At 37.3% G+C, this 22,568-nt stretch overlaps 1 protein-coding gene across 1 annotated transcript; it reads right to left on the bottom strand.

The window, feature by feature from the left end:
- Nucleotides 1-4,711: 4,711 nt before the first annotated feature.
- On the bottom strand, nt 4,712-6,975 carry LOC129277466 (general transcription factor 3C polypeptide 5-like). Its single transcript, XM_064110044.1, has 3 exons — nt 6,967-6,975; nt 6,370-6,589; nt 4,712-5,237 (listed from the first exon to the last, which is right to left on the bottom strand). The coding sequence occupies exons 1-3, from the start codon at nt 6,973-6,975 to the stop codon at nt 4,744-4,746; spliced, it is 723 nt and encodes a 240-aa protein (XP_063966114.1). The 3' UTR covers nt 4,712-4,743.
- Between the last annotated feature and the right edge of the window lie 15,593 nt (nt 6,976-22,568).

The following is a 22,568-nucleotide window of genomic DNA, read 5'->3' as shown; positions in this document are numbered from 1 at the left end:
GGACCTCTGGTATGAATTTGGTGATCCCACCTCGAAGATATAGAAAATTATTATGTGTACAACACAGCACAGTGCCAGTCATGGAAAGTTCATTGACCTTTGACCTTATTCAAATTCGACTCATATTCGAACTTGACCTGTGCCTTCAGGAGATGGACCTCTGGTATGAATTTGGTGATCCCACCTCGAAGATATAGAAAATTATTATGTGTACAACACAGCACAGTGCCAGTCATGGAAAGTTCATTGACCTTTGACCTTAATCAAATTCAACTCACATTTGAACTTGACCTGCACCTTCAAAAGATGGACCTCTTGTATGAATTTGGCAATCCTAACTCGAAGATATAGAAAGTTATTGTGTGTACAGCACAGCACAGTGCCAGTCATGGAAAGTTCATTGACCTTTGACCTTATTCAAATTCGGCTCACATTTGAACTTGGCCTGCACCTTCAAGAGATGGACCTCTGTTATGAATTTGGCGATCTCACCTCGAAGCTATAGAAAGTTATTGTGTGTACAACACAGCACAGTGCCAGTCATGGAAAGTTTATTGACCTTTGACCTTATTCAAATTCGACTCATATTCGAACTTGACCTGTACCTTCAAGAGATGGACGTCTGTTATGAATTTTGCGATCTCACCTCGAAGCTATAGAAAGTTATTGTGTGTACAACACAGAACAGTGCCAGTCATGGAAAGTTCATTGACCTTTGACCTTATTCAAATTCGACTCATATTCAAACTTGACCTGTGCCTTCAGGAGATGGACCTCTGGTATGAATTTGGTGATCCCACCTCGAAGATATAGAAAGTTATTATGTGTACAACACAGCACAGTGCCAGTCATGGAAAGTTCATTGACCTTTGACCTTATTCAAATTCGACTCATATTCGAACTTGACCTGTGCCTTCAGGAGATGGACCTCTGGTATGAATTTGGTGATCCCACCTCGAAGATATAGAAAATTATTATGTGTACAACACAGCACAGTGCCAGTCATGGAAAGTTCATTGACCTTTGACCTTATTCAAATTCGACTCATATTCGAACTTGACCTGTGCCTTCAGGAGATGGACCTCTGGTATGAATTTGGTGATCCCACCTCGAAGATATAGAAAATTATTATGTGTACAACACAGCACAGTGCCAGTCATGGAAAGTTCATTGACCTTTGACCTTAATCAAATTCAACTCACATTTGAACTTGACCTGCACCTTCAAAAGATGGACCTCTTGTATGAATTTGGCAATCCTAACTCGAAGATATAGAAAGTTATTGTGTGTACAGCACAGCACAGTGCCAGTCATGGAAAGTTCATTGACCTTTGACCTTATTCAAATTCGGCTCACATTTGAACTTGGCCTGCACCTTCAAGAGATGGACCTCTGTTATGAATTTGGCGATCTCACCTCGAAGCTATAGAAAGTTATTGTGTGTACAACACAGCACAGTGCCAGTCATGGAAAGTTCATTGACCTTTGACCTTATTCAAATTCTACTCATATTCGAACTTGACCTGTACCTTCAAGAGATGGACGTCTGTTATGAATTTTGCGATCTCACCTCGAAGCTATAGAAAGTTATTGTGTGTACAACACAGCACAGTGCCAGTCATGGAAAGTTCATTGACCTTTGACCTTATTCAAATTCGACTCATATTCGAACTTGACCTGTGCCTTCAGGAGATGGACCTCTGGTATGAATTTGGTGATCCCACCTCGAAGATATAGAAAATTATTATGTGTACAACACAGCACAGTGCCAGTCATGGAAAGTTCATTGACCTTTGACCTTAATCAAATTCAACTCACATTTGAACTTGACCTGCACCTTCAAAAGATGGACCTCTTGTATGAATTTGGCAATCCTAACTCGAAGATATAGAAAGTTATTGTGTGTACAGCACAGCACAGTGCCAGTCATGGAAAGTTCATTGACCTTTGACCTTATTCAAATTCGGCTCACATTTGAACTTGGCCTGCACCTTCAAGAGATGGACCTCTGTTATGAATTTGGCGATCTCACCTCGAAGCTATAGAAAGTTATTGTGTGTACAACACAGCACAGTGCCAGTCATGGAAAGTTCATTGACCTTTGACCTTATTCAAATTCTACTCATATTCGAACTTGACCTGTACCTTCAAGAGATGGACGTCTGTTATGAATTTTGCGATCTCACCTCGAAGCTATAGAAAGTTATTGTGTGTACAACACAGAACAGTGCCAGTCATGGAAAGTTCATTGACCTTTGACCTTATTCAAATTCGACTCATATTCAAACTTGACCTGTGCCTTCAGGAGATGGACCTCTGGTATGAATTTGGTGATCCCACCTCGAAGATATAGAAAGTTATTATGAGTACAACACAGCACAGTGCCAGTCATGGAAAGTTCATTGACCTTTGACCTTATTCAAATTCGACTCATATTCGAACTTGACCTGTGCCTTCAGGAGATGGACCTCTGGTATGAATTTGGTGATCCCACCTCGAAGATATAGAAAGTTATTATTGTGTACAACACAGCACGCACAGTGCCAGTCATGGAAAGTTCATTGACCTTTGACCTTATTCCAATTTGACTCATATTCGAACTTGACCTGTGCCTTCAGGAGATGGACCTCTGGTATAAATTTGGTGATCCCACCTCGATGCTATAGAAAGTTATTGGGTGTACAACACAATTGTTGACGACGACGACGCCGGAAATAGTGATACCTATGTCTCGCTCCGCTACGCAGGCGAGACAAAAACAGGACAGGTCAGCCAAAGTTTGAATCTAGAGTTTTGAGACAAGCAGCCTTCTTTTGCCTAGCATGGGATCTCTGCAGAAATATAGAGACTGCTTCCAGACAATATGAGGTTGCCAGTTTGCCACAATTGCAATTACAGCCTTTTCTAACATTCCCTCAAATTTTACATTTTAAGAGACAAGATTTTAACTAACACCCCAACAATGATAAAGCATTTAAAAATATAAATAAATGCACAAGATGACAGCACTGGCAAGAGTTCATCAAACACATTATTTATCTGTGCTTTATTGTTAAAATGAAACAAAAAATTAAATATTGCAACTGATTGCTCCTTCAATGTACAGAAAAGACATGGTTTAACTTTACTTGACACATGAAGGCGCCATTGTTGTATTGTGCCATGATTCAATCACTCAATATGATCAAATCCACAAAAATGAAATTATAATAAAACATTACTTAGAATAGATTCATGGCCAACAAAATATCAAAAACTTTTTGTCTGCTTTGAACATAAAATCTGAGGGGTGTTTCACAAAGATTTATAAAGTATGACTTAAGAGTAGCACTTAAATGCCAAGTTTGCAATTGATGCAAACATGATATGAAACACACAATCATGCTATTTATAACGCACATAACTAGGCATTTAAGTGCGACTCTAAGTCATACTTAAATCTTTGTGTAACACCCCCTGCTGTTACAGTTCACCTATTTTAACACAGATTTTAGGTGTCATTTGTTATTTGACAACACACTACTCTGCTCTTGGATCACCTGTATGTCATTGAAAAACTTGTTAATCATGCCTTTGGATCACTAACACATAACAGTGGGCAGTGGATTGTGGCATACGTCATTTGAATCTTACAAGACATGCAAGCAAGCAACAAAAAGATACACACATGCAAAAAAAGCAATCTACATGTATATCCTGGTGTTTTAACTTAGTTTAAAGGAGAATGAAACCCTTGAAACCAGCTGAATCCATATCAAAGAGAAAAATCAAAGAAACATATTGTTGAAAGTTTGAGGAAGATTGAATGAATAATAAGAAAGTTATGAGCATTCGAATATTGAGATCACTAGTGCCATGTAGATCCTCCCAACGGCAATGCGACCAAGATCTGTGATATCACACACGTACAACTCCCTCATTACTTTAGTACTTATTTCACTTATATTCCCACTTTTATAGAGTCTATCACAAGGTGAGGTGTTCTCTTTATGAGATGACAAGTACAGAGGTTTCACAACATTATATCATTGATGAATCGTTTGTCATATGATTAGAATGAGCAAAAAGAGATGTTTTGGGGTATATTTTCAGTGTCCAAATGGGAGAGTTGTACGTGTGTGACATCACAGATCTTGGTCGCATTGCCAATGGGAGGATCTCCATAGCATTAGTGATCTCGACATTCAAATGCTCATAACTCTTTTATTACTAGTCCTATTTTACTCAAAGTTTTGTTGATCTTATTCTTTGATTTTTCTGCTTTCACAAAAGCTAACTTGCTCCAAGAGTTTCATTCTCCTTTAATTGTGACCAACCACCCCAAAACCATCAATAGGTCACCAGCAAAGGTTCTCTGTTAATAGACAAAATAGTAATTCATATTCCAAAAAGCAATAATAAAAAAAAAATTAAAAAAAAACCTGAAAGTGTAATTCTTCTTCTTCATACTGTTAAAATCTCAAGTTGTATATTATAATTTAATAGAAAACAAGATACAAGAGCTTCTTTGACACAAGTTTACTGCAAACTGATTGGTTTGAGATTGCACAGTAACCACTCTCATGCTTGAGTGAACCCCAAACTTTAAATGTTGTTTTCCCTTGATTTTTTTTCAAGCTCTCGCTTTCTTCTGCATTCAATCAAGTACTTGTGTTTCTTATTGATGAATTTTGACAAGATATTATTTTAAAGCTAAGGATGTGATTTTCCGAACTAAAAAAAAGTATCAAAATTCATTTTGGGCTACCTATAGTTGGTTTGGGGTGGGCTGGTCACAAATGAAGTGATTGATGAAAGTAGCAAAGTATTTCCCAAACTAAAATGGTATGAATGAACTTGTCTCACCTTCCTAATTTCCTCAGTAGCTGTTCCTGGTTTCTGAGATTCCAGATTGTCAACAGCAACTGGATGGGGTTCCATTGGAACCTCAAAATCAGCCATGGTGGATATCACATGGGCAAAGTTGTTCCTCTTGTTCCTTCCGTGCTGGATAAGTTTTGCTCCAAAGTCTGGCGTCTCCTGCTGTTCTCGAACAGTCCGAAGCTGTTGGCCCACCTTGTAGTTGTACTCAATGGGCTTGTCAAACTTTGAGAAGATTTCCGGAAGCATGAAGGTGGGAACGTCTTTGTCTACGTAACTGATATCCTCACCAGCAGAAGGCAGTACTTTTTCTATCAGGCTTGATGCTTCTCCACCAGGCTTGCCATCGTATGGTAGATATTGAAAGTCACAAAGGTCTATATTTCAAGTGTCATTAAAATGGAAAAAAGCAAAATATTTTAACCCTAAAAGAGCTGGGTTATTTGGACCCATCTCACAGGGGGGGGGGGGGGGGGCGCGAAAATTTGAACAGTGGTAGTGTGCGATATAATCTAAAAGGCTGTATGGTTTTTCATTTAATGAATTATGCTAACTTAGTCATGACATAAAACATTTGCTCTAATCAACTATCATACTGCCTGAAAACTGCTAATTTTTTATTCACAGACTTTTTGTAGGATCCTGATCAAATGTACTTTTAAAAAATTTGGTATTGCATATTTTTTCTTCTTTTATTCTTTCTTTATTGTTTTTTTAATTTCTTATGTATTTCTTAGTTTTTCGACTTTTTGTTTTTTATTTTTTTTTCGGTGGAAATTGTTGCAGACTTAATTCTGATCATAAACAAGACAAAATGAATGAAGTTTAATCAGTAAAAGTAGAAATAATGATACATTTATGAATTTTGGTTTAATACACTATTTGCATTGGATTTGTACAAGAATTCATGTTTTTGAGCAGTTTTGGGTCTGACATGCACTTACATAGTGTTGCGTAATTTCGTAACCGCGTATCGCAAATTTGGTCTCAAAAGTAAAAAAGTCAGCGAGCGGCAAGGTAGAAAAATTTCGCACAGCGGATTTATCGTGAAAAATCCCCCCAGGCCTCTTAGGGTTAAGCCACAATCTACTATTGTTCAAAGTGCAAAGAAATACATTAGAAATTTGAAAAAAATAATCAAAATCAATTTTGATACCCGAGTTTTTTTTTCCTTTTAAATTAAATAGGAGTGCTATACATAAGAATATTTTCACCTAAATCAGGATTCTAGGAGCTTTATGTAAAAGAATTAGTACAAAAAATAAGATTTCATGAATAAGTTACATGTAATTTTATTTAAAATAGAATAAAGTACATGAATTAGGTGAAAAAATGCCACTGTAAATTATGTCATTCTCTACCATCGTGATAATTTTTGTCATAATCGCGCAATCTACGGCCGAGATCTTAATGGGGGAGGGCATGATTCCCCCCCCTTCCCGGTACTGACAAGAATCAAAATACCCCAGGAGTATAAGGGTTACCAGCCCTTCGATGAAGCCCACTTACATGGAAATTCATATTTTTGTCCAATCACACCCAGGACCTCTGAAGAGTACTCCTCACTTCCTGGAATAGCCTCATCATCACCATCTCTAGTCCTTCTATATCGGTGTTTGACCTTCACTAGCAGGGAGGTAGACCTGGTGGCCACACCTCGCGCTGGTTTACAGTAAGGATTGTCAGGCTGGAACTTCAGAGACAAAGGTGCATGATTATCATTGAAAGCCTACAAGGAGAGACAGAAAGATATCAGCAAGAAATATAATAATGAGAATAAAAATTGTAATAACAAAGAAACAATATTAATAATAATAACCAGCAAAGGAAATACATGAGGCCGGTACATGTAATATAACCAAAAAATTGCAGAACCATTTCATTATACAAAGTTTACCAAAATTTTGTTTTGATGTCATAAATCAAGCCCTCTTTTTTATGGTTGTTGAAGATATAAATAGCGCATTCATCAACAGAGATCAGCCAAGTTTGTCAGTATTTTCTCAACAAAATGCTCTTAAATTCATGCCAACTTTGCGGTCAAACCCTATGCCCTGACATTTGCACATGCATGTTTATTCTTCGAAGTTATATAACGGCACTTACAGCCAACATAGACACTCCATCTTCCAGTTCCAAAGGTAAGAAATATCTAGCAAATTTAGTTAGAGGACTAGTCAAATCACATACTTTGTTCTCTAAAGTACATGATGACTGATGCATATTTTAATTATCAAATTAAATAAATTTTGATTGAAATATATTAAGGGCAATTTCAAGGCTTTATGATAATTACTTTGGTGAATATTTTCACGGGCAAATTTGGGATGCTTCAGGCTTCACTTTTAACTTCTTTCCACACGGTCATTTCAATATTTTCATCTGGCAACAATTCATATTGGCAGTTCAACCTCAGTATTTGAACATGTATAATAAATTTGACTTTATCCCCGACTCTATGACTAGATCTATGACTTTGTTGGCTTAGCCTTGTGCTTAAATTTTGATCTCATACTTGTCTAAACTAGATCTAGGCCTAGAAGAAAATTAAACATTCTCATGAATCTCTGCTCAGCCCTAAGCGTGATAGACACGGGTGAATCGATAATTTACGCTTACAAGCCTTTATGAAGCCACGTATGGTCACTATTCATACGCCAAATTTCTCTAACGTAGTCTTATTGGCAATAATGCAGTTTTGCACTGTGCTGATCTGACGAGGTTAGAAAATTATTTTTAACCTCAATTTTTGTCTGAATATTGGTGTGATATCTAATCGATCATTAACCTGAATTTCAGCCACATCAAGCTTCAGACTGGGAAACTGATCTCGATGTTGTCCTTTGAATTCTCAGTCAGATCTCACTCAATCAGCCATCGCTGTAGCATAGTTTGATGTGGACTGAAATTTACCAAGAGATCTGCCACTGGCAGCTCACCTGTGCGTTTGCAAACTTTTTATCATTAATTTTAGTCAATATAAAATCTACGGAGATGGCCAAGTGCCACGATGTCCGACCGATGCCTAAAATTCAGGGGACCGTTTCATCAACATTTTTGTCCAACAAGTTGTCAGATCTGACATCTTTCCTTGATTCTGATTGGCTGAGAGGCACTGTTACTATGGTAACTGTCGGTTTAAAAAATGGGACTTGTCGGATAAAACAAAAAGTCCTTTCATGAAACGTTCCCCAGCCAGGTCAAGGATCGATTAGATAGATGTTTGACAAAACTTCTGACAAAATTTGAGGTGAAATTAGTTTCATAACATTGCCAGGTTAGCCGGTGCGAAACTGCATCAACGCCTTCTTATTCAGCGTGTCTGAATCTGATATCAGGGTAGCATTTCATGAAAGGACTTGTCACTCACTTCAGTCGCCCAAGCGAAAGTGCGGACAGATCAGCTGGGCGTTAACACACAGTTCAAATGACTTTGCTCCGATTGTCCTTTCGGCCAAGTGCTAGAGCGGCATTTGGAATAGCTCGACCAAACCGAGCCAGTTTCTTCCTTTATTCCGCTGATTTTGATTGGTCAATAATTCTGGTGGTTGCTTCGTACATCTTCGGCAAACATCGAAAATATACAACATGGAGTTGCACTTACTGACATGCGATGGAGAGAACTCAAGTTAAGATAATACTGCTTCTTCGCTTGAAATTGCCCACTCGTAATCATCAGATCTTAATGAAACTCGGTTAGTAATGATATTGTACATTTGAGAACATTTTGTGAAAGTTTCATTGAATTTGGTTAATAAGAGCCAGCGATTATGAACTTCAATTTTGAGTGTTGTGAGTTGTTTGTGAATCTGACTCGCCAATCGAGCAGGGTTGTTTTGACCGTACACGAGCTGTGAGTGACGTCATCCCCACTGCGACGGGTGTCCAGATTAGTCTGGGTATTCAGACACAGTGGCCCAAATTCACAAAGGTGGTTTTGAAAACCCACAGGTGAATCCATGGTTTATGCAGATTTCCTGTATAAATTATGCTCAATTTAGCACGTATCGGGCGCGTGTATAAAAATGTCCAATGCTGATGCACGCTTTTGTCAGTGCGCCAAATGGACGCCTGTTACCATGATTAGATATGCTATTTTATTCATGAATCCACTGTTTGAAGAGTGGACTCATTAATTCAGAACAGTGGACTCGTAAATAAAATAGCGTGGATAACCATGGCAACAGGCGTCAATTTGGCGCACTGTGACCAAAGTGCACATCAGCATTGGACATTTTTTTTAATATACGCGGACGAGTCACGGAGCCCAGGGGAGCGTTTCATGAAAGGACTTTATCTGACAAGTCCCGTTTTTTCCGACAGTTACCATAGTAACATCACCTCTCAGCCAATCAGAATCAGGGAAAGTTGTCAGATCTGACAACTTGTCGGACAAAACTGTTGATGAAACGCTCCCCGGGACTCGTCCGTGTAATACTAGGCAGACATGGGAACTCTACAAAATGGGGTAGAATAAAGTCGTAATAGCACCCCAAATAAAAGGGGGAAAAAAGAAATTATGCACTTACCTTGATTATATGGAAGGTTTATCGTAAATCGGGACCATGGTGTATTATGGATCTCTGTGCAATAAGCAATTTTGGGTTGATGTAAGTGAAAATTTGAAGAGTTACAGGTATGTGTAGAGTATGAATGAATAGATGTGTTCATTGTATAAAAATTGTGGAAGGAAGGTGGAAGTATGTTATTTATGTATTTGAACATCAGCAGTAAACTTTGAAGTACATTCATGTCAAATACTGTTAGAGTCTTCAGTTTATGGAATAATTATTTTGTTCCAATATGTTCTCCATTTTTTAATTTCTATTATTTATAATCCTCTTTGTAGATCCTTTTTTAATATGTTTGACTTTGGAATGAATAAAAAAATATTTGACCAATCCAAGAAAAGTTAAAGAAAGCTAAAATAATTCACTCAAACTACCGGTAATTGTGATTGAATTCTTAAATGAAACAAGTTAGAGTGAAATCCATTGGCCTGGACTTTTCTTCTATTATTTTGTTTATTAAATTATATATCTGTTAATTTATTTACATCATACCGAAATTTAACTGGATCCAATTGAAACCAATTGTCTACAATTTGTTGTACTTGAAACATTTAACTATTAGAGGACAATAGATTCCACATGTTATCTTGTTTCAACTGATAGCAAAATTTGCAATAGGGGAGACCGGGGTTAGTTGGAACATTTTTGACAAAAATGGCTGTAAAATCCAAATAGATTTTATTCGAGAAACAATCAATATATCAGCTTGATATATCTAAGGGCTTCAAATGTACCCCATAAAATTGTTAACTCTATTATGGTTACTGAAATAATCCACCTTGAACAAGACCATCGCAAACGTTCCAACTTACCCCAATACGGGGTAAGTTGGAACATGGTATGGGGTAAGTTGGAACACTGCATGGTCAATTATAGAATTATACTAAAACTACTTAAACCTGTAATATTACATGGTTTTAGCCTATTTGCTTTACAGTATTTTATTCAAGTTCAAAATTTTAAAGTGTGGATTTGTTGAACTTTATGTTTTCTATTATACAGCCACTCACGCAAGCAGACTGTGTAGTAGAATTCCGCATATTTGGGTGCGTTTGATTTTACATGCAATTAAGTGTACATGTACTATCAGCAATTTCATGTACTTCTGCATCAAATTCATAAGACAAAAATTAATTGTTAATATGTATTTCATTAATTAATTATGCAAATAAGCATATGAAATTTGCCCTAAATTTGTTGTTTTTTGTATGTTTTTGCCTTTAACTCTATTTATTAAGCTAGTAGAATGCTAATTTTTGGTGAGAGTATCAATTTTCACATTTATAACAAATATCCACCAAAAATTGCAAAAAATAAAATTTATGTATTTTTTGTTTTTTTTAATGTTAATTTTTGTTTTTTTGAACCTTTGTTTTTCCGATGAACTTTGTCGGGACTCGTTTGCGATCATAAATCAGTCAGTCCACAAGCCCCTGTGTTAATGAGCAAATGAGCAAGATTTATCCAAGTCCTCTCGTGGCTGAATTCATGTCCCTGCAAAATCTCGTGAATTGTGAGACTTTCTTTCTCAAAGAATTTAACCACTTTCTCCTTGAATAATATTGATTATTTTTGTACCATGGGCAAGAGTAAATGTTACCCTTTTATATTGGTCATTTCTTTTGAATGAAATATTTTGATAAATAAGTGAATTTTTTACCTGAAAAGATGCATCAAACAGAATTTTCGTCCTCTGTTTTCACTTGCAAATTGTGCAACATTTTGTGTTTTAGGCACCAACATTATTTATATCATCAGAAAGCTCAAACTCTATACTTTCTTACAATGTCACTCTTGATATGTGGCATCTTTTAGATGGGTCAGCAGCCAGTTATTTCCATCAAGATGCAAGACGAGATTTCTGAAATTTCTGAGTAACATAAAATCCAGAGTTCTGATTGGCTGAATACTGTTTTCAAAACAAACAGGCGCGGGTAATTTGAAGAGATTACCACATGGTGAGTGTGACCTTGCAGAGGCCCAGTGTGGGGAACATTGGAATTTGCGTGGGTGTGTGGTCTATGACCAATCAGAGCGCAGTATTCTTGTTTTTGAGCTGCAAAATGTACTTGGTCTATGAAAAGCTGGCTGCTGACCCATCTAAAATACATCTTCTTATAAAAATTATATCATATTAAAGCTTAGATCTTCAGCTTTATCATGATTTAAAAATCATTTGTGCCCAAACAGAAATTAAGTGTGAAAACAACAACTTTTGTTGCATGAAAAAAAATATTTTGTTTCATGTTTTAGATCAAAAGTTTTTCCTATATTACAACATTCTTTTAAAAATCCAAACACATGACCTAAAAGAATGATTCTTCTTCTTTACAAAGATACCAAAAACATGAAATTTGGTCAATATTTAGAGCAGCAATGGCCGAATAAAAAGAGGTGTTTTGGTTCGCACCAAGCTCATTAACTATGCAAAAACCCTCTTGTCATGAATATCACTTGGATAAAAGAAGCTACTTTTTCAGGGCTTGCGGACTGACTGAAATAGCATAAAATAAATCTATTTGAACCAACAAAAGTAAAAAATAATCATACATTTATGACTTTTGGTTGAAAAACACAATTTGCATTGACCTTGTACATGGAATCACGTTTTTGAGCAATTTTGGGTCCGAACATGCACGTACAAAATGTTGCGTAATTTCGAAACCGCGCACACAGGCATCGCAAATTTGGTCTCAAATGATGCGCAAGACTTGAAAGTAAAAAGTCAGCGAGCAGTGTAGTCAAAAAATTTCGCGCGACGGCGTAGTGACAAAATTTCTTGAGGGGGGGCCTCAAATTGACCCCCCCCAGTTTAATACGGGTTAATATTGCATTAGGGGCCTACAATAGGCCTTAAATGCACACTCAGACCTAACTGATAAACAAAACAAGCATGGTATACAATACATGTTCAGAAGAGTGTGAAATTCTTTATATATTTTTTTCTCATATCCAATGTTTTTATTCATAATTATGTTTGGGGTAAGTTGGAACATGTTCCAACTAGCCCCTTCAATTTTGTTCCAACTAACCCCGGAGGCCCATTTGACGTTTATAAGCTTACAGCACAAAAAAGGGACTTTACCATGGCATATTAATAACCTCATTTTGTAGCTTGGTATAAGTCTCTATTATACCCCCAAACTGGCCAACTTGATCTATAAACTTCTCTGAGATAATAAAACATTTCTGAAAGAGAAAAAAATTACTCAGGTCAAAAAACAAAAATTCCTTTCTAATTTCACCAGGCTTGTTGCACAGGTGCTGTCTGTAATATGGTGGATGGCTGTTGATAATGACAATAAAGCGAGGGCAGTATTGCAGAAATTTATTTTAAGACGTTAAAGAAAATTACAATGTTTCAACTTACCCCATGTTCCAACTAACCCCGGTCTCCCCTATCCCTCCCATAAGCAGTTGACAATTGGATTCAACGGGAAATGATTACAAAAAAATAGACAGCTGGTTTATTAAAATAGTCTCGTTAATTTGTTTGAAACATAATTACTATTTGACCGGTATCAATTGGATTGGATCTTTTTAAGAAACACTTTGAAAATTTAAACTGCTGGTTTCAAATCATTTTTTCCATCTTGTTTTAACTAGACAGTGGTCCTTGGAATTGGTCCCTGGAAATACAAATGCACACCCACACAAAACATGTAGACAATAAAGATACATGAAGGGGGATGGTCATAATTTCTGTGTCAATACAAATTAGAAATACAATCATGTACACAATATACTTTACAATTCTAATCATAATAAACTTAGAATTGGAATAAGTAATGTTAATACAATTACAATCTAGAGAGTTCACCAGCCAATGACAAGTTTATCTGTACATGTCAAGCATGACTAAGAAGATTTCTTCCCTAAAATGACCACTGCCATTCAATATTTACAATTTGTTCTCACTTTAGTCGTCTATCACTCTCTCTGCCACCCCCCCCCCCCTGTCTCTCTCAGTCTCACCATCACTAGCTTTCACACCTATATCTTCTATATCCATTATAAAATGTGAGTCATTAGAAATGGAGTCGAATAAAATAGAAATATAAATAACATTTATTTACTTTAGCTCAGAAATCCAGGCATATCTGATAGCCATAAAACAAGGAGTACCAGAGTTTCCTTTTCAAAACATGCTACAAAACTACAGAACACTATCTATAAAAATCTTGCATTACGATACAAATAGTATATAAATAACTGAATGCATAATGCAAATAGTTAGATGTGGATCCGGATTTTCCAAAGGGGGGGGGGGCATTTTGTTCCAGGAGGAAATAGAGAAGCAAAAAAAAAACTTATTCAGAAAATAATATTATTTATCAACAGGGGTGGATCCAGGATTCAAATGTATTTCTTCTTGTTTGATGGATTAATTTAGATTTAGAAAATCCACAAACAAAACAATTGATAATATTTTCTCTCTGAAATTTTTACTGTTCTTGGGCTAGTTAAACTAGATACATTATAGCCCACTCGAGTTTGCACAAAACATTAATTGCAAATTACACATTGATCCTGGTTTTCCGCCAGTCCTTCTGCTTGTTGGAGATTCCTGGGCTTCTTCAATTGCAGCAGAGCTCAGAAGACCCACGGAGCGCAAAAGAAGCTAATTCCCCTATCTCTAAGTCATGAATATTCATTTATTTTGCTTGAATCTGTTTTCTTTGCGCACGCGCCCTAGCTTCAGTGTCGATCGGTAATTTTGTTTTCAATTTTGAAAGGAGAGGTATAGCGACAGAACTTTTCCTTTTTTGAGGGTCCAGTTTGAGCTTGTGCCTCGATGTCACCGTGGCCAGGTGGTACTAAAAGCTTCGGTCTCTGTTTATTGGTTGTTCCGCTGAACTCCGATGGCTCCACTCACCAAATACAGAGACCGAAGTTCTAACTCGATCTGTACAGGGACTCAATGGCTATATCAGGGTGCTACATAAGCAGTTGCCCAATTGCCCGGGGCAAGTAAAAGTCGGGCAAGTGTTTTGGAGTAAAGACCAAAACTACTTGCCCGAATTGGGCAAACAAAATTCTCACAGTAGAATGACCAAAATCAGGGTCGATATATCATATCAACCCTAAATTTAGTCATCGCGGGCAAGATAAAATCACTTTGGAAAAAGAAATGCAATAACAAAGATACATCAGTCCATGTCAAAAGAGAGAAAAAAGTCAATGGTTTATAAAACTTGTGCCTCGATGTCACCGTGGCCAGGTGGTACTAAAAGCTTCAGTCTCTGTTTATTGGTTGTTCCGCTGAACAACCAAGAACAACCAATTTTCTAGCATACCGACGCCCACCGAATCTCAGGGACCTCATTGTTTGTGCTGAAGTGCCCTCCCTCACTAACCATTCTTCTCCCATACAGCATGGCACCTTCAAATGCACCAGCAACAGGTGCATCATATGTGAAATACACCTTCACGAGGGCGATACTTTCACCAGCAACTCTACCAGCCTGTCTCACCAAATCAAGGGCAACATCACATGCACTACCACTAATGTTGTATATCTCATCACTTGCAGAGTTTGTAGGGTACAATACATAGGGGAAACCAAGACCACACTCAAGAAACGATTCTACGGGCACAGATCCACCGTCAACACAGCAAAGCTGGACACTCCAGTTGGCCGCCATTTTAACCTCCCCAACCACTCCATCACTGACATGATGCTACAGGGCATCAAATCTTTAGGTACCCGTCCTGACTCAGTCCGTACTAGCAGGGAGAAGCTCTGGATGAGACGACTTCGCACCACCCAACCTCATGGCCTGAACATCCAAGAGGGGAACGACTGATTATTCTTTCCTATCCACTTTCAATTTATATATACATATAATTTTTCCCCTCAGCTCTTTTGAATAGTTACATTAGTTTCTTCCTCTACTTTCCTCCCATATCTCATACAAGCTCAGCTCCAATTTTTCCTTCCTTATTCAGGCGATATAATAATTATTATATATATATATATTTGTTTTTTCTCCACTCACCTCTTTTAGATTTACCACATTTGCTTATTTACATGTATACTATGGTTTCTTCATAATACACCCCCTCTCTTTTATATTTGCTTTTACCTTTTTAGGCAATTTGCTTCCTCTTTTTCACATATACAGGTTTTTTTTTCTTTTTTTTTTTCTTACTATATAGTCTTATGTTTTTTCCCCGTCACACCTAGCGGATTACAATATCAGTTACACCATATGTGTATTTATATTTTTTCATATACATTTCTTTTTTGGATATATTTATATACATATCACTTATAGATACATATTTACACTTACCTTCTTCTCTTAGTCTGTTTAATGCTTTATCATATATACTTATATGTCTTTTGCACATTATCAGTTGTTCCCCATTCTTTTCCTTTTTTCCCCCACTCTTATGCACCAGTTTATTATGCCTTTCTTTGTAACCTGTTTGACCCACCTCTCACTAATTCTCTTGTTATTCATCCCATTATCACTGTTTTGTTCCAGATCCTGTTTGATGTTGCCTGCCTCATTATCTTAATCCCTCTTGGCTTGAGGTCTTTTACTGGCCTGACTTACACTAACTTCCCTTTGTGTCTGCCTACTCCTTTTCTTTCATCCCCTTCACTAACCTGATTGGTCTTCTCTACTCACTAATGCCCCTTTTGTCTCCTTGTTTCTAGTGTTGCTGTAGCTTGTTTGTGGTCTATATTATGGTTGTTCCACTTTATATGTTTGTCATCCTGCTAGGATCGAAAGCTTAGACCCCTTTTTGACTTTCTGGTTTATAAAACTGCAATATTTTCTTTTTTTTCAAGGATTTTTTCGGGCAATTGAAATAGATTTTCAGGCAAGTATATCTAACTATTTACAATTTTACTTGCCCGACAGGGCAATTCAGTGCTTTTAAAAAGTTATGTAGCACCCTGGCTATGTATATGTATTAAGTTCGGAAAAACCAAGTAAGTGGGAGTTGCCCGACAGCCAAAATTAATCACTGCTTTTGTCTTTTTAAGTTTATTTTCCCCCCGTTTTGGTGCATTCCAAAAATGGAATATAATAATCTTTATTTTGGTCCAGTTCTTATTAATAGACCCCTACATTTTTTATGAAATAAAGACAAAAATCGATGAGCCCCATCGGGGGATTATGCATTGTTAACCCCCTCATAGGCTAATGGCGGCTGCACGATCGCAAGCCGTCTGTGTACGAAGTCGGAGGAATAAAAAATAAATAAAAATGTTTAAAAACTCCTCGAAAGAGACTGCTGCCAGCTGTCTCAGTCTAGATTCTGTGTTAGGCAGGACAACAAGAATTTCAAAATGTGTTTGTTGTCGAGAGAATGATATCAAAATATTCCTTAATATCTAATTTATCATGTGAAACCACTTAAAACTTACGTAAAATTCATTTAAACTGTAAAAAAAAGGAAATTCATAGCACCAACATGGTCCGAAAAAGCCATAGACATCGCGGTACCTTTTTAATACACTGTACGTACTATCGATAGTTAAAACGATCACGATGTGCTCGCTAAATGCGCGCGCCCATCGGCGTCTGCTAGCCGTCATCTGCTGTGACTCTCCAATAGCCCCGCATGTGCAATTTTTTGTAAGATCGTCCCATATGCTGTTTTTCATGTTAGTACATACATGCGTGCACGTTATTTGCGGACGCAGATCATGTACGCATCTCCGTCGTCTGCTACGGCTCTCTTTATCAGTCCCAAGTGTTAAATATGTGTACATGGTGTATGTTCATTTGGTCTACATGCAGTTTGCCCACTTGTCATTTAGTCTAATGCCAAATGGGCTAAACCCATTTGGTCTACTGAATTGCCATTTGGTCTACACTACACTTGGTCTAATTCTCATTTAGCGAAATGTCCAGTTGGTCTAATTTCAGCATAACCTACATAATTACAATTTTTTTACTTTGTCAAATACCGGTACATAAAATTGGCTTTATATCATGCAGTTCCACAGTGTGAAATATGTATATATTCGTTTGGTCTACATGCAGTTTGCCCACTTCTCATTTAGTCTAATGCCAAATGGGCTAAACCCATTTGGTCTACACTTGGTCTAATCCTCATTTTGCGAAATGTCCAGTTGGTCTAATTTTTTTAAATTGCCATTTGGTCTACACTTTGTGTAATTTACATTTGGTCTACACTACACTTGATCTAATTTTGAGTCCAGTCCAGGGTCTAATTTCAACATGACCTACATCTGATGATTTTATACTTTGTGAATTTTTTTTTTCTTTATATAATTTCATTTCACCTTATAGTCTTAGCATTGGTTTCAAATAAATAATACTTGAACAGTGGCAAAGTCATGATAATGGAGCCAAAAGTTTTGAAAGGTCCATATATGGTGTATCAGGTAAAGTTATAAAGTTGTAAGCAGGAGAAGCAAACAACAAAAAATGTTGAAGCGGGGGGGGGGGGCGGTGTTCATTAATTTCCTTTTATTTTCCAATGCCAGATCAATCTTTGTTTTTGCTTGTCATTTTTTTTTAATGATATGTTCTGTTCACTCTACAATTTTTACTAATGATCTTTTTTTTTTGGCTTATCATTTTTTTCAGACACATTCGCACCCGAACCGACTCTACAATTAAGGGAAGAGAAGGAATTATTGAACCTCTTGAGAGAATATACTGGTCAAGGGCTGTAATAGTATACAGGGGCACTTCCTGAGAGAAAGTTAATTTTATTTTAATTATGTGTTTTCAGGATATCTAATAGTACTATTGAAATGGCGGTGAAAATTATTGCCCCTGCTGATGAGATTTTTCAGCTGCACCCCTCCTTTATTTTAGTGAATAAGGTGTGGCACTGCCCTATATGATTCATTTTGAATTTTAATGGGCTCCAAAATGCAGTAATTTATAAATTATAGCATAATCTTATTTCGATAAAGCCTTTGACATAAACAAAGCATATTTAAAACAGATTTAGTTATTGCATATCAGAATGTTATGTTTGCCTGATGTTTTCTCAATAACTCTAAGCTGTTATTAATGAATTCTTTCTAGAAACAAAAATAAGCAATTTATTCAAACATGTCAGTTTCATTTTGTAGACATATGCATTGAATTTACCAATTCAGTATAAGGTACGTATGCCATCTTTCACAAATGTTGATTTTTATCACTGGTGGATCTGGGGGAGGGCACATCTGGCTCACCCCCCCCCCCCCCTTAGAGAGCCTCAGTCGAGATTTGTAATGAAAATATGCCATTTTCACCAAAGTATGCCCCCCCCCCCCCCCGGAAAGCAAGGCCCTTTTTTTGCTTGACAAATTTTCATCATGAAAATGTGCCCCCCCCCAGGATAAATCCTGGATCCACCCCTGTTTTTTATTAAGTTTACATGTATTTTCATTTTGAAAAAAAAAGGTTTCCTAGAGATTTATAAACAGCATGATTTACACTGAGCGTGTCATACACTTCTGTGCAGAAGAATATTATCTTGAGAAATGTGGTTATTAAATTATGGAAAATATCTTTTGCAAATGAAATTACTTGATTGCAATTATTTCTTACATTGTATTGTCATTTTACTTGATAGAAATTCATTATTTTTTATAACCATGACAGTGTTCTAATTTCATATTTGCTAAATTGTAATAATTCTTTTGATCTTCCTTCATCTTCATGAAAGTATGAATTCTAGTCATCTGCTTCAAAGTCTGCCCAATACAATGGTTACAAAGGGCCTAAGCATCACTTGTCATTTTTTAATAAGTAGTTAAGTCAGTAGTCAAGTAAGGGGTCAGACAGTTTGGCTGTATTATATTTGTTTAATTATCTTACTAGTGTCAATTTACTAAACTTTTGCTGTTTGTGATTGAACCCCCAAATTGCTCGATAGTACCATTATGTTGGACAGACGTTAATATTGACTAGAGGACTATTATTACTTTCCAAACCAACCTGAAGATAATATGATACTTCACGTAGTACAGGGGTATATTGTCTCCCTTCCATTGTTGTGATGTATGGGCTGGGTAATATCATCTAACTTGTCCTGGAATAATCATTCTCTGCAACAAGTTCCACTTCAGCGACTCTCAGTTGAACATCATCATTCCTGGCATTGGCGGCGGAAGCCAAAAATTTTAGGGGGGAACCGCCAAAACTTTTTGACAAAAAAAAAAAAAAAATAGTGACCAAAAATCTTAGGGGGGGGGGGACACAGGAAACAAAAGTGAAAATTGACAAGCAAAAAAAAAAAAAAAAAAAAAAAGGTTATCAACAAAAAATTGAGGGGGGGGTCGTCCCCTCCCCACCTAAAATTTAGTGGGATACGTCCCCCCCCCCACTTCCACCGCCTATGATTCCAGGTGCTTGGAGATCTTCGAAAGGCATGCTATAACATCCACTTAAGTTCCAGTTCCTTTCATGTTTTTTCCTCATCTTAGTGAGCATCTCCAAGTGTTCATATTTTTAGTGTCCTTTTTTAGATTTACCAAACTCAGTTTTATTACCTGATAAATGAAATTACAAAATTCTATCCCAAAAATTGAACACTTTGATCAAGTTTGGTTACTTAAACTTAATGTTAAATAAACTGAAAATATGTAATAAAAGGCAAAATAATAATAATGATGAAAAAAATACCGGTAATAAAAACAAAAGTTACTCAAATTCACTCAAAACCATACACTTATCTACTCTCCTCAAAAATCAGTTCTCACTTTTAGGTATTGATCATTCATTCAGTCAATGAAATAATAAAAAGAGACAGGAGATCCTCATCAAAATAAACACAAACAGTGTCTCACACACACACTACACATTAATAGTAAAATCAGTTTGTATCTTTCGTGGGATTTGTTTTTATGTAAATCTGGATTCTTCTTGGTAGTGGGGCCTTAGGTCGCTCTGACTTGAACTTAAAACTTCCAATCTCAAGAAGGCAAGATATATCTCGGGAGATAGTCATCATCAAGATGTTTAGGAGTTCAACCTGGTGGTGAGGTTATTCATGATGGCATCTGGTATTCTGGCAGAAAGAATCAGAAATATAAAATGCATAAATACAATTGTTTATTTTTTTCAATACAAATTAAATTACCTGAGTCATTCAAGATAGTGGGTATTTTTTTTAGGGGGGGGGGGGTGATGGCATGACAAGTTTTTAGTCAAAATTATTTTTATCTTCATTTATCTTTTTTTTCCCACTTTGTATTACCATTTATTCAAAAATTGCAATAAACATATCAATAAATGAGTTTTTAATCTACCGGTAGTTGGCAAAAGTAAAGCCAGTATTGGCAGTAAAACACTGACACCACGGCACTGACACTGACAGTGAATGTTCATTTTCCAGTGCATGCACATCACTGCCCCATCATCTTCACTCGTTTTCAGAAAATATTTAGTTATTTCTCAAATATGACCATGATTATCTTATTCATGTCATTACTCTGGTGTTTATTCATGATTTTAAATTCAGGAAATCAATTCAGCAAACGAAGAAAACAAAGCATTTCTTGACTGTGATTCCGTGTGATTCAAGTTCAATTTCATTTCTGTGTGTATCACAGGTACGCACGTACGTGACGTAATCTTAATCTCTATTATGATGTAAATTAATCATCCCGCGCGCGATTAAAATGGCTCGAAATTCGACCAAATTCAAGGACAGCTCAGCTTGCAAACCTCACTGAGAAGGGCTTCCCCAGCCCTTGCGATTCCCCGCGCTGCAATTTCACTGCAATACACAGAAAGGAAATCAACTCAAGTTTCACAATCAACGGAAAATCCGGAACCCTTCGAGACCCATTTTACAAGAAATACAACTAAATAAGGTAAGAATTGAAAGCAACTCAAGACATTTTCGACTTACCGACACTTTCATGTTTATTTTCGGAAGATTTCATGGAATTTGGGGCACGAAAATGGTATCGGTAGCTCGCGAAAGTCCTGTGCAATACGATGACATATTTTTCATCGCACGGGAGGACAATCACAAAGAGAAAATATCATACACATCCGCGCTAACAGGGGCTTAATTTTGACGATATCGCATCGCTATGCGATTGCAATGATTGACATGCGAACGAAGCTTGCGTACAAATTTTGAGCACTTCCGCGACAGCGCCATCTAGTGACTACGGCCGTGCCTATCTGTGTAACGATAGACCTTCATCCATATAATCGAGGTAAGTGCATAATTACTTTTTCCCCTTTTATTTGGGGAGCTATTGGCTTGCTTCCCCATTCTACCCCATTTTGGAGAGTTCCCATATCTGCCGGCTGCCTTTTTAGTTTAATTACACGGACGAGTCCTGTGCTCCGCCGGCCCTCTTCGCGGGCCGGAGCTCCCTGGGTTCGCCCCGGGGTGCTAGCTAGTAAGCCATCCGCTGGCGGTATATAACTTAGAGGCCCCCTCGGCCTCGTGCTTATTGGTGCGTTTGATAAGAAAACATACCTTTGTCAGTTTTGCTTCTCCACCGAGGGTTTCAAGCATCTTTTCAGGGTTCTTTACGACACCAGGATAATTCACACCAATTAACTCCTTCGAATTTAACGGTGTTTCAATTGTAGTCCCTCTTGAACTTTCAAGCGTGTCCATTTTCGCAAATTCTCTTCTCGCAATAGCTATACGTACGGTATCGTCGAAAAGGAAATAAAAAGGGAAAACATTGAGCCCTTTTCTCGGCGCCGCGTCGAGAAAAGGCAAATCCTTGAGTAATTTTTTGACTGAATAAGTGAATAGTAATGGAGATAGTGAGCTTATCGTTTCAAATGGGATTACCGGTACTATACTATCCATGGTTTCACGAAGCTCTCATTGTCAAGATCGACAGGAACCTAACAAAATACTGACACCCCTGTATAAATTCAGGCGCGTAGCCGGGGGAGGGGGGCGGTCGCCCCCCCTCAAACGTCCCCAAAAAGAAACAAAAGGGGGGAGGAGAGGAGAAAAGGAAAAGCGAAGGATGGAAAGGGAAGAAAGGTAGCTATGTGGGTTTTCTTTTAATTCTTTATTTTTTTCTCAAAAGAGAAACTCCTTCGCTATTGCTTTAATTTTATATGTGTGAATTTTGCTTCCGCGCTGTGCGCGGTTAAATGACAATATTGCAGTTCTCCTATGTTTCCCTCGCCCTTTCTCTTATCAATTTCTACCGTCACCTCC

This window comes from Lytechinus pictus, chromosome 15, assembly GCF_037042905.1.
Source record: "Lytechinus pictus isolate F3 Inbred chromosome 15, Lp3.0, whole genome shotgun sequence".
Taxonomy (NCBI): domain Eukaryota; kingdom Metazoa; phylum Echinodermata; class Echinoidea; order Temnopleuroida; family Toxopneustidae; genus Lytechinus; species Lytechinus pictus.
This window is presented reverse-complemented; position numbering and strand designations above follow the sequence as displayed.

Excerpts from the sequence above, each read along its gene's own strand:
- LOC129277466 (XM_064110044.1), bottom strand. Across the intron at positions 5,238-6,369 it reads ACAAAAATATGAATTTCCAT|ACCTTTGTGACTTTCAATAT; the intron begins GTAAGTGGGCTT and ends CTTGAAATATAG.